The 15,834-nt window shown below is 48.6% G+C and overlaps 1 protein-coding gene across 5 annotated transcripts in view; it reads right to left on the reverse strand.

Moving 5' to 3' along the window:
* The window catches only part of ASAP1 (ArfGAP with SH3 domain, ankyrin repeat and PH domain 1), a 311,003-nt gene that overhangs the window by 45,993 nt on the left and 249,176 nt on the right, over positions 1-15,834 (reverse strand). For all 5 annotated transcript variants that reach the window (XM_042923771.1, XM_042923770.1, XM_042923769.1 and 2 more), the window contains 2 exons: positions 8,123-8,210; positions 5,462-5,510 (listed from right to left, as the gene is read on the reverse strand). In XM_042923771.1, coding sequence (XP_042779705.1) covers positions 5,462-5,510; positions 8,123-8,210 — 137 coding nt within the window. The remainder of the gene's footprint in view (positions 1-5,461; positions 5,511-8,122; positions 8,211-15,834) is intronic.

A 15,834-nucleotide genomic window follows, 5' to 3' on the forward strand; every position in this document is an offset into this window, starting at 1 on the left:
AAATTAAACCCAAAGGGAAGAGAAAGTTAAGAGAATGCAAAGCAACATGCTGGAGAAACCGAGAGACACGAGAGGAGTGGATGAAATGTAAGATCAACACAACGGAGGGCTTGCACGGACGACACGGTACGTGCGTTTCCATCTGGACAGAATGAAGAGGGCCCTGTGTGGGGCCAACCCAATGCGAGGATGAGAAAGAACTGGTGACAAGTGGACACGAGGCAAGAAAGAGTTTTGCAAAAGGCACCTGTGCTCTGGAAGTCCACTGTCGGGGAGGAAACTTAGAAGTGAAAACGAAGGGCTATTTCATTAGCGAGAGAGAAAGAGAGAGAGAGTGTGTGTGCATGAGCAGGGGAGGGGCAGAGACATGGACACACAATCTGAGGCAGGCTCCAGGCTCTGGGCTGTCAGCACAGAGCCCGACACGGGGCTCGAACCCACGAACGGTGAGATCACGACCTGAGCCGAAGTTGGACGCTTAACTGACTGAGACACCCAGGTGCTCCCCCAAGGGTTCATTATTAAAGCACGAAATAGCCACAGAGTGCAACAGTTAATCAGGTATTAAATTTAAAAATTTCAACTAACTTTTTAAAATTGATTTTTTTTAATGTTTATTATTTATTTTTGAGACAGAGAAGGAAAGCATGAGCTGGGAAGGACAGACAGAGGGGGACAGAGGATGTGAAGCAGGCTCTGCGCTGACAGCAGAGAGCCCAACTCGGAGTTCAAATCCACAAACTGTGAGATCATGACCTAAGCCTAAGTCAGATGCTCGACCGATTGAGAGACCCAGGCACCCCTGAAATTAATTGATTTTTATTTTATTTTTTTAGAGAGCGAGCAAAAGTGGGGGAGAGGGGCAGAGACAGAGAGAGAGAGAGAGAGAGACAGAATCCCAGGCAGGCTCCACACTCAGCACGGAAACTGCTGTGGAGCTCAATCCCATGACCCCGGGGATCATGACCTGAGCTGAAATCAAGAGTTGGACACTCAACCGACTGAGCCGCCTAGGTGCCCCCAATACCTTTTAAATTAAAGGATATTTTCTCTATCGTTTAGTTTCAAGTTAAAGACTAGAAATTGTTTTCTGAAAAACAATTCAAAACACTGGGCTCAACAACGTGTTAATCAGCGGCACTGGGTGACTGGAGTTTGCACCGTTGTCTGCAGAATCTCTGTTTTGCTTTCCTTAAGCGTCGTGATGTTCCGGTTATCTGAAATGCCAGTATCTACCGTGTGCCGAGGACTGAGGATTTCTGAGATGTAATCCTCCAGCAAACCTCTGCGTTGAGGGTGACAATATCTTAGAGATGAGGACGCAGAAGCCCGGAGAGGTTTAGGGGCTCACGAGGTCCTCCAGCAGAGACGATGCCTGCTGACTCCCCTCCTTCCCAGGGTTCCTTCATCATGCCACGTGTGCCTCCTCACTCAAGAGATCAGGACAAGTAAAGAAACAGAGGAGGTGGTAGTGACAAGTAGAAAATACGTATTTTAAGAGCAATGCATTTTCTGGAAGGATAATTCAAATTTGGTGGAACAGACTATGTCTCAAAGGGTCAAGAACCAAAGCAGCTATTTCCGACAATTAAAAAAATAAACTTTTTAAATTATTGTAAAGTAACAGGCATACCAAAAAGTGCAAGACAGAAAATAATGCACAGTTGTGTTCTAAGACTCTAAAGTTGCTTTGAGTTTACAGGATTAATAATGTTGGCGCTGTACCAGAAGCTTTACACATTTTATCTGGAGTCTCAAAGCCTCTGAGCAAGGTCTGTGATCCCCGTCTTTACTGACAAGAAGACTGAGGTGGGTCACACCCGTGAGAATGGCTAAAATGAACAACTCAGGCAACAACAGATGCTGGCGAGGATGTGGAGAAACAGGAACCCTTTTGCACTGCTGGTGGGAACGCAAACCAGGGCAGCCACTCTGGAAAACAGTGTGGAGGTTCCTCAAAAAATTAAAAAGAGAACTACCCTACGACCCAGCAATGGCACTACTAGGTATTTACCCAAAGGATACAAAAACGCTGATTTGAAGGGCACGCCCATCCCGATGTTTACAACAGCGCTGTCAACAGTAGCCAAAGTATGGAAAGAGCCCAAATATCCATCGACTGATGAATGGATGAGGAAGATGTGGTGTATATATACATACAAGGGGATGTTACTCGGCAACTTAAAAGAATGAAATCTTGCCATTTGCAGCAATGTGGAGGGAACCAGGGTGTTTTATGCTAAATGAAATAAGTCAATCAGAGAAATTCAGATATCATAGGATTTCACTCATATGTGGAATTTGAGAAACTCAACAGATGAACACAGGGAAAGGGAAGGCAAAATAAGATGAAAACAGAGAGGGGGGGAAAACCAGAAGAGACTGTTAAATATAGAGAACAAACTGAGGGCTGCTGGAGGGGAGGTGGGGGGGATGGGCTAGATGGGTGATGGGCATTACGGAGGGCGCTTGTTGGGATAAGCTCTGGGTTTCCTATGTAGGAGATGAATCACTGTGTTCTACTCCTGAAGCCAAGACTACACTGTCTGTTAACTAACTTGAATTTAAACAAACAAACAATAAACAATCTTTGTAAAAAAAAGAAAGAAAGAAAGAAGACTGAGGGGCTGATCGGGCTCAAGGTCAAACGGCCACTAGGGGGCGAAGGCTGGACCAGAAGTCCTCAGCCTGACTTGAAACAGAGGGGGAGCTGCTTTCTCTGTTGCCCACCTCCTCCCTCGGTAAGAATGCAGCTCTACGTTTAATTTCCCCAGACACTTTCCATGAGAAAGAAACTCGAGGGTGCAGCCAAACTGTTTCTATGCAGCTTGCAGGTAAATGAGGACCCAAGCCCGGGGGTGTATGCTCCCTCCGCCGTTACCTCCCTCGTCACTCAAAGCAAAGCCCCCTTCTGCCACCTCCAGCCCCAGGGAAGGCCAAGTGCAGCACCTGCCTGATGGGCTCAGCAAGCCTTTCACTGAAGGGCGTTCGGTCTCACGGGTAAGAAGCCTATACACCTCTTTGCCCAAACTGGGGACTGAATTCTCTGGAAGTCACAGAAAAAATACGATAGTAATGGCTTGGGTTTGAGGACAAAGAAGTAGCAGATGCGTTCCCTGCCTCACATAAATCTCCCAATTGGGGGTTTGGAGAAGGGAAAAAAGGAGGAAAGAGTGAAACATGAGAAGGGGAAGTAATATTCCAAGGTGGTTTTGGAATTCTGGCTAGGAAATTCTTAATGGCACACGTGTCAGGAGTGCCCATACATGTGACCGCCTGCTGTACCTTTTCCAGCAGGAACCAGTGACACCCGTCGCAGCCAGCGATGCTCACCTGCTCGCACCACCTTTCACTGCTACCTTCCATCAGGGGCCTTAACCAGGCACCTACCGTTGGTCCCGTGTCTTAATAAAGGAGGGGGATGAAGTTCCCAGAAGTAAACCAAGCGATGCCACCCAAGTCAAGGCAAACGTGATGGTCTGGATTCCTCGACGCTCTCACCTCTGAGTGTGACCTGTAACCCGTGACCTCTCATCACACAGTGTGGTGAACTGGAAACTGCACGGGCCAGCAGGGCCAGCATTGCAATCACATATCTACCATTTTGTTTTGAGCCCTTAAACAAGTCACTTAACCTCACTTGATTTGTTAAATCATCTGCAAAACGGGCATAATTGAGCCAACCTTGTGACTGAAAAGATGAGCGATACCGTAGGCGAGCCCCCGCTCGCCCACAGTGAGCACCTATACTGCGGGCAAGGAGACACCCGCGGCAGGCCGAAGGACTCCCTTCCCCAACTTGCGCAGAAGACCCCTGGGCTACTGGGACTGTGACCATGGGTGCGCTGCCTTTTAGTGCCCTCGTTTTCAAAGGAGGGAGAGCAGTGTCTGCCTCCCGGGGCTGTGAGGAGTAACAGAGCCCGACACGCACGACGTGCAGGGCGATCTCGATAAATACGACCTCCGTGAGTCTGAGGGTGGAAGGCCTCCCTCCCAGCCTCTCCTGGTGTTACTTCTCGTCTAGCCGCTCTCAGCTAGCCAACCCCATGATCAGCCACATCCCTTGCTTCCTTTCTATTCCTTCCCATCGCTTCCAGGCCAGGGGAGCGTGCATCTGGAGCGCAGAGTATCTATAACCCTCTGGCACCGTCATGAGCCGTTCACACAGCTTTCCTCCTAGGAGGACACGGTCTCGGAGCCACACTCCCAAGAACCCAAGGGGGTGCGTGCTCCCATGTGTGCCACAGCACACCGCCCTTCTCTTCCAGCAGAGGTCTTGTTTCTTCAGGGCAGGGGGCTCTGCCTAACTGAGCGCTATGTTCTCTGTGCTTTACACAGTTTTTGGCCTGGGGCTGGCATTCAGTGAATCTTCAGATGAATGAACGGGATAAAGACTTTTCTCCTCTTCCTTAATCTCTCCTACCTTCTCTCTCAGTGCCCGCCCACCCTCCCACCCCTTTTTGCTGTTTCTTCCAACTATACATCTTTTCGACCCATTCTTTATTCTTTCTGATCCTTTATCATTTCTCCTGAAATGGGGAAAGAGTGGAATTCTTCATAGGAGGAGGAGAGCAAGGAAGGTAGAGGGAGAGAGAAAAGGAGTAAGTGTAAGGAGAAACGGGGGTGAACAGAATTCTGTGGCTCTCCAGAAATCATTAAGGAAGGAAAATAGCATTTACTGTGTGTTCCAACGGACGGGGCTTTGAAAATGTGAATGCTACCAAAAGGTTTAACTGCCAGCTTTAACGCAAACATCCTCTCTCCCAAGCAGCTGAAGATATAATGGCCCCACACTGCTTTTTTCAGCCCTGGCAGGTGGCAGGCCACAGGAAGGAAGAGGGAATGAAGGAGCCTGGGACCAGGGAGAAGATGACGAAAGGGGGTGGGGACCTGCCCGAGGCTGCATCCCTGGGTCAGGTGAGGCAGGAGCCCAACCCAGGGGCGTGTGACACCAAAGTCTGTTCCCCCCAAGACACAAGGCTCCTGAGCCACGCTCACCCCCGGGAGCCACCTGCCTGTCCTGTTCCCGCAGGGCCAGGCTCTCCCGCTCCCCTCAGGTAACAGCCAAGCACCCGGCAGGCTGGTTCAGCACCGGGTGACGTGCAGGCGATGTGATTAAAGGTGAGTAAGGCACGGTCCTTGCCCTGGGGAACTCTCAGTCCGTAAAGGGCTCAGACCGAACCCGAGGCTCATCAAGGAGTGTGAGCAGGCCCAGGGGTGACGGAAGGAACAGAGCCCCTGAGTGGCGAGGCCTGAGCCGAATCCTGAAGGGAGCGTGGGAGTCCACTGAGTTCCCGGACAGAGAGAGGAGTGACAGGTGGAGGGCCACGGGTGAGACGCGAGCGTGCGGAGCCACGAGGAGAGGTTCTCGGTAATAAAAAGGAGACTTCAAGGTACACGGTACAGGAGAGAGGTGCCTGTTCGGCTCAGGACCCCGGGCCATTATATCAGAACTACTTACGCTACATAATCCTGCTCATCCTCTGCCTGAAAGTGATACGTCCTATTATCTACAACACAAAACAGAAAAAGAGGCAGACTTTAGAAAGCAGAACACCTGCAGGTATAATGTAAATTATGAAAAGTTTCTGGAGAAAAAAAAAACAACACCATAAAAGTAAAATCTTAGTATAATTTGTTTTTACACCATTTTGATTTAGCAGTTACACAATTCACTTTGTCGGTATTGTTTTTCTGAAGTGCAAGAGTAATACAATAAAATAACTGCAAATACCTGGTATTGGGCACTTTTTGTGAAAAAAAAAAAAAAAAATGGGAAGGGGGAGAGATCCCATGTGATCAAAGTGGATTTCAGTGACCAGCTGGCCAACCGGAGACTGCTGGCTGCCAGTTCAATATTTTACTTGTCATTTTAAATTTGCCTTTTACTGTTTCTTTCTTTTTTTTTTTTTTTAATTTTTTTAACATTTATTTATTTTTGAGACAGAGAGAGACAGAGCATGAACGGGGGAGGGGCAGAGAGAGAGGGAGACACAGAATCGGAAGCAGGCTCCAGGCTCTGAGCCATCAGCCCAGAGCCTGATGCGGGGCTCGAACTCACGGACCACGAGATAGTGACCTGAGCTGAAGTCGGACGCCCAACTGATTGAGCCACCCAGGCGCCCCTTACTGTTTCTTTTTTTAAAAAAAATTCGTTTTCTTCAATGATCCATAACTCACAAGTAGGCATACATTGACCCAGGTTGCTCTCTGGCTGAATCAGGCTTCAGGGAGGTAGGGCTTCAACCCTGCTCGAGAGGCACCTTCAAGCTGCTACCCGGGTAAGGAGGGAACAGCCTGACCTGGATAGTTTGGGCAGGCGTATGCAATGGACACTCTTTCTTAAAATGCAGGATTTGCTAGACTGCTTCAACATAGGTCCAAACTAACCTTTCTGTACTAACCAGTCACTTGCTTCGTGACTGCTCCAGGTTAAGTACTCACACCCTGTATCTCCTTCCAGGTCAAGTACTCACACCCTGTATCTCCTTGAGAGAGAGACAGAGAATGTGTTTGTCCAAGAACACGCCATGCGTAGTTGAGCCCAAGAACCCTGGCTGAGAAATCTTGCTTTACTGCTGTGTGACCTTGGGTAAATCACTGAATGCCTCTGAGCCTCAGTCTTCTCTTCTATAAAGCAGGAAATTAATAGAGCTTTTGTGAGGATCAGCCATAATGTTTACAAAGCCCCTGGCACATATCAGATGTTCAATAACGGATGACTATTATTAATAAGCTACAGGCTCTCAAGTCTAGGATTTCTTGGCTTTTTGGGGTCATAACTCCCACTTTTCATATTTCTTTCTCCTCAATAGCCTGAGAAATTTCTCGGTCATAAAAATCATGGGGACTCTGAACTTTAATAGATGCTGCATAATCCAGCTTGGATCTAAAGGGTCTCACGACGGATTGAGGCTTTTGGGTTGAAACTGTTTTGGGGCTTCTATTCACACAACTCCATCAGAGGATTTCAAGGGGGCAGATAAGCATTTCTGTGCTGTGCACACAGATTGTGCCCTTGAGCTGGTGGACAGCCCCACAGGGCTCTAGAGAGAAGGGAGAATACTGAAGGTTAATATGTAGGATTTCATAATACTGGTGAGTCACTATCGGTCCTACTGTCCTCTTCCCTTATAAAGAGGTGTCCCTTCAGTGACCACGGGGGTCCGTAAGTGCAACCACGGGACCAGGGTTAAGCACAGGGAGCTGGTCTAGAGGAAAACAATCTTTACCCCACTCTCTGCAAACCATGAAGATACAGGCCATAGCTTGGGGGATGGGAGGGTCTTTAGGAGCTCTCATCACTGGGAAAAGCACACTTCGACCCATGGAGTGAGAGAGTGATGGCATGCAGTGTCGTCCATTTGGGAGGCTGGAAGGCAATTTTTCTTGGAAGCAAGATGATTTTTAGGAGCCCTATTTTGCAGGGACAAAACTCTGGGCAGGTCTGCTGTAGGGTTATAGGGGCACACCTGCACTCCCAAGTCTATGCCAGAGAGTTTTCTGTTTTTGTTTTTTTTTAACGTTTATTTATTTTGGGACAGAGAGAGAGTGCGAGCAGAGGGAGAGGCAGAGAGAGAGAGGAGAGAAAATCCCAAGCAGGCTCTGTGCCGTCAGCACATCAGTGCACAGTCCAACTCAGGGCTCGATCTCACGCACCGTGAGATCATGACCTGAGCTGAGATCAAGAGTTGGACGCTTAACCAACCGAGCCACCCAGGCGCCCCATGCCAGAGATTCTTAACCACAGGTACACATCAGAATCACCTGGGACTTCCTAAAAATATTCATGTCTGGGCTTCACAGCAAAGACTGTGATTCAGCAGATCTAGGAGAGAAATAGGAATGTACTTAGAAGAATCTCTCCAAGCGCATAAAACTGTGGGCTCATGGTCAAGAACTGGTCTAGTTTAACGTACAGATCTCGATACGAATCCACTGGGGGTCAGATCTGACCCTGTTATGCCTTCCCCCGCCTGCGGGTGGGCTCAGTGTCAATGTAGCAGCGTGCCCGTGCAGGAGCGCCAGGGGCCCTGCCTGGGAAAGCTGCTGTTTGCACGCCCGGAGATGGAGATGTATGTCAGAAGCCACACACACCGACCCGGAGAGAAAAAGGACTCACGTGATATCAGGTCAAAAGACTTCTTGTCCTCGGCATTTGGTTTCACTTGGCAGGTGAGGAGGTTCAGCTTAGCGGGTTGCCTGTTAGACTAGAACAAGAAGTGAGGAAGTTACACGTTGCATTATCTTCCCACCTGCGGGGTCCGCGGCCTGCGGGGCAGACGGGCAGCTTCATGCAGTGCGTGTGGTGAAGTTTTATTTACCCCGTTAGAATTGTGAGTCTCATTAAAGAAGGACAAAGATCTTAGGTGGCCTGACAAATGTCTTTGCAATGTACGTGCATATCCTGGTGATTAATCAGAATGGAACCAGGATCATCCGCCTCCCTTTCAATGAAGAGTGGGCACGCTCCATGGAGATGCACCTTTCTGAACTTACACGTACCCGAGCACGAACAGTCGGCACTCTCCGTACTGTATCTTACTGTGAAATGCAGAGGACTCCAAATGACCCCAGGAATCAGTCATCCCAAACCTGATGTCTCAGGTACCCACACATTTTGGTTGCAATGCAAAATTTAGTACTTCTCTCAAAAGCGCAAAGACAATTGACCTGTGAGACACTGCTTAACGAGACATTGTTGAATGAGCTCCAAAATCTTGGAGAGAGGGAAAATATAGTAAGGATTTCATATCATTTGTCAGCAAATCTCTTGCTCACACACATCATTCATTCAGGCCCTGCAGTATTTAGAGAGTCACGCTAATTTAGGCTTTGCCTACATGGAGTCTTGTTACAGAATCACCCTGGTCAAAACTCATTCTTGCCCTCCTGTATTTGTCCAAGGTCACATGTTGGCCAACGGCTGATGCCAGATGTCTGCTTCCTGCAGGAGCTGACCAAGGAGGGAAGTGTCTGAGAGCCCAGGCTGGGCTTTGCTCGAACACAAGCCTGCTGAAGTAAACAATGGAACTCTAGTCCTGTGTACCTGCCTCCATTCTTGTGATTCTGAAAATCCCCCCACCAGGACCATTTACACCCAAGGAACTTGAGTTTTTGGGGAAAACGGAGCGGGAGAGGATAGGAAAAGGTCACACGTCAGTGACCCAATCAAAGCCCCGAACAGAGATGGCACATGATTAAGACAATTTCAATGACACATTACCTCTCTCATTCTTGATAGTGGACACTGGACAATTAATTTGTTTACCTTCCTGAGCTCACTGAACAATTTGTGAGATTCTCCTTCCTCTGTGCTTTCAATGAGTTTAGACACAGAGATTAATGCCACTTGTCCTAAAAGATCTGTTCCAAAAGGAAGCTGTCTGGGGGAGGAAGTGACAGACCCCGAGGGACTTCATGTTGCCTGCATGTAAATTTGACTCAGGCGTGGAAACCAGCAGTGAAGTCCTTCGCAGGATGGTTCTGCCTAAGAGGAAACAGCACTTGGGAAAGGGTTCCCGCACTACAGAACTGGTTGCCAAACTTAGGATGGGGAGGCGGGGGTTTGTAGGCCTGTAAATTTTTCTTAGAATGCACCTGGCTTGTGGGTTGCTAAAGGCCTCAGCCTCCAAATCCTCGGCTGCAGCCACGCCCAGGCCCAGCCCAACTGCGGAGGGAACTGTCGGTCCCACATCTCATCCTTCTGGATGTTGGCGAGAGGGCTGGAGTCCCACATGAATGACGATCACATGTGACAGCCTGAACAGGTAGCGATCCCAGTTCACTGTAAGACTCTCCATAGAATACTGGGTTCCAATTTGGCATCCACATTTAAAGGATGGAGAAAAGCTTAGGAAAGACCAGGAGATGATTAAAGGAGTGGAAAATGGGCACTTTGAAGATCGGTTAAAGGCACTATTTAGTCCCAAGGGAAGAAGGCTGGGGAGGGATTTAATAACCATCCTCAAGAACATGAAAGGTTGTTATGGGGGAAGGCTGAACAGCTGTTTTCCATTTGCACGAATGAAGAAGAAATATACTCAAATTGTAGAAGATCTGAGCCAGACATAAGGAAGAACTTCCCAAGCTTAAGATGATTATGTATAATAAGAGGTTTCAGGTTTCTTACCCTAAAGTTGAGAAATCTCTTGGAAAAATTTAAGATTTTTTAAAGTTTATGTTTTTTGAGACAGAGAGAGAGAGCGAGAGCGAGCATGTGCAAATGCCCACAAGCAGGGGCAGAGAGAAGGAGAGACAGAATACCGAGCAGGCTCCACGCCATCGGTACACAGCCCGATGTGGGGCTCGAACTCACAAACCATGAGATCATGGCTTGAGCTGAGGTCAAGAGCTGGACGCTTAAATGACGGTGCAACCCAGGCACCCCCAAAATATAAAACTTTTTAAGACACCATTCACATATGAATGTAGCAGAGAATTCTCTGTAGCAGAGAGTGTAGATGATTTTCTCTCCCCAAATCTATATTACTCCAGTATTTCTGAACCTAACCAACAGATACAATCAAGTAACAGATACAGTTTCAGAAAGAAAAAAAGTAACATTAACTGGATTCAGAAAAGTTAAACATGCCATTCACCTCTCATTTCTAAGCATGGACCGCCTCCAAGTTCACTACCAGAAAGCTCCTGATGATAAGCGTTCTATACAGTGTAAGTCCTTCCATGGTTGGCCCATAATTCCAGTGATGATGGCGTATGGTATTTATTTCCTCGGAATTGTGTCAAGTCTACTGCACTGACACTTGTCACATCAACACGCACTTCATTTGACACAGGTCCATCTTGCCTACATAAAGGGTTCTTCCCCTAAATGCCAGTGAGACATCTGACAAATGACCTATTACTCCAAATGTGAGTTTGAGAATCAAAGAACACAATTTTTCACTGGTGAAGCAGTCAACATAGCCAGTACTGAGCCCACAAATACCAGAAACCAGAGTGGTGTATGCTCAGCCAAAGTCCGCAGACCAAGGCCCTAGAAGGCTCAGGAATCAGTAGGGTAATCCACATTTGTAGATTCCACAGTAGAAATCCGCATTTGTATAACTTTCCAAAATTTCAAAGCACTTTCTCGACATTAGTACTAATTTATAGGTATATTGATTAAAGAAGGTATAATCTTGCTGGCATTTTGGCAGACTAAAATCAAAGACTAAATGACTTGCCCTGGGCTACATCACTGGGTACAGTTTAGGAAATGCTTTCATATTGTTTAAGGAAAGGAAAGAAAAACTCAGAGCGAAGAAAGCATGTACTTATCGAGTCCTTACTGGTGAGGATTCCTACCGCACTCAGAATAAACACCACAGTCTGTACCTCAACTCCAATACTGCCTCCTGGCTCCTTTGGACCAGCTCCTGCCACCGTGCCTGCGGCTCCCTCTGCTGGGCGGTGAGGGCACTGGCCTCCCTCCCGTGATGCACACACCCTGTGGCCCTCCCAGATCTCCAGGCTCTGTCCTTCCCTCCAGGGCTCTCAAAATCAGCACTTCCTCAGAGGCGGCTTTCCTGGCCTGACGACCCTCCAGCGACTTTGCATCCCCTTTACACCTGCTCTATCGTCTTCCAGTCTCTGATTACTCCTTATTTCCTTCTTTCTTCCCACTGAGGGCACACACGTTTCTATTTTGTTCACTAAAATGTGCCTGGCATACAGCAGGCACTCAATAAGCGTTTACGAAATGAATGAAAGCATTCCAGTTGCCTTACCTGCACTACCTCGTGTGCTCCCACCTGTGAGGGAAGCCACTAGTCTCTTATACTAAGTAACATGAAGAAACGGAGGCACAGAGACGTTAACTCACGTTCCTAAAATCTCCCAGTAAGGAGACAGCAGAGCCTGGAGCTGAACCCCGGTCTGAAGGGACTAAAGCCCCGCTCCTCCTCCCGGCTCCACCAGGCGGCACAGGCCTGGAAAGACGCGACGCGGAATCGCTCAGGAAAGGGTAGAAGCCCCAGGGCACGACGGAACGTCTCCTTCTGAGAAGAGTAAGGGCTAGAAACAAACAGAGCGAGGGTGTCCAAGGTTCACCTCTACTTCGGTATCTTCTCAGGTCATCGGATTCTCCCCCGGTTACTTTTGTAACTGAGGAGAAATTTTAGAAGCCTATTTGATACACCTGTTCACTTACTTGGCCCAACAGTTATTAAGCCTCTGCAACATCCCAAGCACACGCGAGAACACTCGGTCTGCGCCATCAAGCAGCTACGGGAAACGGACCGAGCACGGATCTGGAATGTGTGCGGAGCCTGGGAGCGGGGGGTGGGGGTGGGGTGGGAGGGCTGAGTGGGGAGTCCTCCGGAGAGGCAGCCTCAGCCCTGGCGAGGGCCCAGAGGGGGAATCTGAACAGGGTGGGACGGGGAAGGGGGGGACAGTGAGGAGGAGCAGGTGCAGGCAGTGGGGGTTAAGAGGAGACCAAGGCAGGAGCGATGCCCCCTGGGGAGGTCGGGGGGAGAACTGCATTGGCGCTAAGGAGCTCACATCCGCGCCTCTGTGGCTCGGACAGTCTCCGGAAGGGAGTCATTCCAACAGTGGACACTTAGGTTTGTATGCAGGGGCGTGGCTGGAGGAGGAAGCCAAGAAGGTAAGATGGACGAGTGATGATGGGGGCTGGAAGCAAAGCTACAATCGTGGTACTAAGGGCTGGGGACTCAACATACAGCTAAAGAGAGAGGCTTTTAACTAATTATTCTAGAAGTTACCTCTATAGGGTATGTGTTCTCACTCAGCCCAGGCGTCTGGGTGGTGAGTGGAGGGCAGGACGCACGGTCCCTGCGGGGGGGAGGGGTAGGGTCTGCTGCTGAGCAGGGACTTTGAAAAGCTACGCGTGCTTCTGTTCCAAACATCGGTCTGACATGTGTCAAAACTGAAGACTTTGTGGCTCTGTTCCCTGAGACTCTGAGGCTTGTCCTACAGATTTCACTTTTCATTACAAGAATGACATAAACTGGGGACACAGTGCGACAAAGAAACTGAATGTTACCTGTTAATCTCACTTTCACACCCAGAGATGATCGTTGTTAATACACTGACTTTAACAAAACGTCTGGGTGTGTGTGTGAGAGAGAGACAGAGAGCTAGAGAGAGAGGTGTCTGTTTTTAAAAAATCATGGGTTCGTTCAAGTTGTGGATACCGTTTTGCAAAGTGCTTTTTTCCCCAACTAACAGTTTACACAGATGTGTTTGTTTTATACATACACGCGGACCCGGCAAACCCACCCTTGAATGTTTCCCTTTTGGAAATACTCCAAACTGGGGAAGCTCTGCACACGTTCCGTGAGCAGAAGTGATGAAGATATTCTCCCCGGGACAGAATGCACTGCCACTCAAAACGGAAAATGGCTGCTCAGCCAGGAAGCCTGTCAGCGACGTAAGCAGAAAGGGAAGGAGTTGATTCCGATGAACGTTTCTGCATCTCTGGGAAGAAAACAAACAGCACACGTTGGTCCTTAGCTTCGTGTGCGCCACGGGGAAATGTTTGCGCTGCAAGTGCGAAGCTGTTAGCGCAGGCATACTTCTCGGCTAGCAGCCAACAGCTGTTGCTGGAATCAGTATCCAGAAACGAACTTCTTTCCCTCCATCATCCTGTTGACTTGCTCTGCTTCGCAAACCAGAACTGAGTATCAGCCACTCCTCGGGGGAATAAGCCTGACCCCACCAGGCTGAGGCTGTTGTGTGAAAAGAGGTTAAATAAGAGAGCTCTCTTCCCTTTCTGTGCCTGGTAACAGAGCTGTTCCGACCATTATGGCCATTGCCAACTTTTTGCTCCATAAATATTTAGACACCTACTCTGCCCTAGAGGGACACATATATTTGGCACGCAATGAATAACCACAATAACCTCTGGCAAGACATTAGGTACACACTGAACACCTACACGGCAGAGAGATCGGATCTCTAAAATTTTAGTACATCAAAACTGCTTTTTGGAAGTATTTTGGCTCACTTGGGGCAAGGTAACAGCATCCATTCACTGGGCACCTACACTGCTAGGTATTTTTAGAAATTGTGTTATTTAATTCTCGCAATAACCCTAATAACTAGGTCCTGCTACTGTACCCATTTTACAGATGAGGAAACGGGACGGTCAGGAAGGCAAAAAATAAAATATTTCAGAGAAAGGAAAAAGCAAAGCTGAGATTTGAACAAATTCTTTCCCAGAGTGAAAGAATTTCACTGGAAGTGAAAGAATTTCCCAGAGTGCTATTTTATACGTCCACATACCACTGTCTGCACTGGAACAGCTGTTTCTTCTGCAGGTGACCGTGACTATTAAGATTCGGCACCAGGGGTGCCCGGGTGGCTTCTGAGTCTTGGTTTCGGCTCAGGTTGTGATGTCGCGTTTCGTGGGATCGAGCCCCGTGTCAGGCTCTGTGCTGACAGTGTGAAGCGTGCCTGGCATTCTCTCTTCTCCCTTTCTCTGGCCCTCCTCCTCCTCACACGCTCGCTCGCTCTCTCAAAATAAATAACTAAATTTAGAAAGGATTCAACAGCAGTGCTGGTGGGACCAGAGGCTACATTTTGAACTTAATTTATGAAAGTCAGCTCTAGTCTGTAAAGGGAAGGGGTTGAGGGTGCCAGGTCACAAGGGCAGTGGGGTGAGAGCGGGCTGCTCAGGGGAAGAAAAATGGCACCACCGGAAGCGGATGGAGGGGACGCAGAATTATCAGTCAAAAGGGGGAGAGAAAAATTCCAAAAGAGGATTAAAATAGTAAGTGGTTCAAGATGTCGTTACACATTTTTTCATGGTTCTTGCTTAACTGGAACTTCTGCTACATCAACTGTAGTTTTTAAGTTTGTTCTCGAATGCTCTTTTTGTTAGTACCTGAATATACAGATGGCAACAACTTTCAAAGAATGTGTTATTTAAGCCTCCAAAAGACTCTTCAAACAGGGTAGGGAAAGCGGTGCCACTCCACTGGCTCATCTCGGGTTCCCTGAAGGTGCTTCCTGGCCTCGGGACTGTGGACTGCCCTCTTCCCTCTGCTGGGACTGCTCCTCCCTAGTTTTACCACTAACTGCTCAGAAAAGCCTTCCCTGGCCACACGAAGGCAGCTCCCCTTCATTTTCTACCCCAGCATGCTGCTCACTTCTTAGAGCTCTGAGCCCTGGGTCACTGCAAGCTCCGAGAGGGCGCGGCCGGCTAGTTCATCCTCCGTCCTCTAGCATCCGGCCCAATGGCTGCTTGGAATCAGCGCAACAGTTTAATGAGCCAAACATTCCCATTTTACACTGGAGAAAATGGAGGCTCCAAAGGCTTATGTCACGTATCCAAGGTCCTACGGATCGTTCAGGGGTTTGAAGCCGGGTCTCATGGGCTCCCAAGTTTGTCCTTTGACAAGTCGTCGTTGCTTCTAATCTCTTGGAGAAAGGAAAATACTCTCTTCTTGCGGTGGGGACAATATATGGAATCTGGTGGAATCCAGCATAGCCTCAGGAGGCCATAAGGGCCGATCACAGAGACCCGTTGTTAAATCCGCAGCAAGGAAGGGGGCGGGCGATCTGCTGTGCAGACTGCCTTGTGCCTCCTGATGGCCTTCTGGTGCACCTGCCAACCCCCTGGCAGCCGAACGAACGCAGCCCCTTCGGGCTTTGGAGTGGACTGATAAACAACAGTCCCTGGGAACTGTCTGTGTATCCTCAAAGCCCAAAGCAGGGAGACAGACATCAAATTCTTAGGCTTTGGTGACGCTGCCCTGGAGGTGCCAGAGGTGCTGTTAACCTCTGACAGGGTGAAGAGGACAGGTACCTGAACTTGGTTCACAAAGCATCTTGAGAAGTAAGGAAGTAGCAATACAAAAAGAAAAAAGA

The sequence above is a fragment of the Panthera leo genome, chromosome F2 (genome assembly GCF_018350215.1).
Source record: "Panthera leo isolate Ple1 chromosome F2, P.leo_Ple1_pat1.1, whole genome shotgun sequence".
Taxonomy (NCBI): domain Eukaryota; kingdom Metazoa; phylum Chordata; class Mammalia; order Carnivora; family Felidae; genus Panthera; species Panthera leo.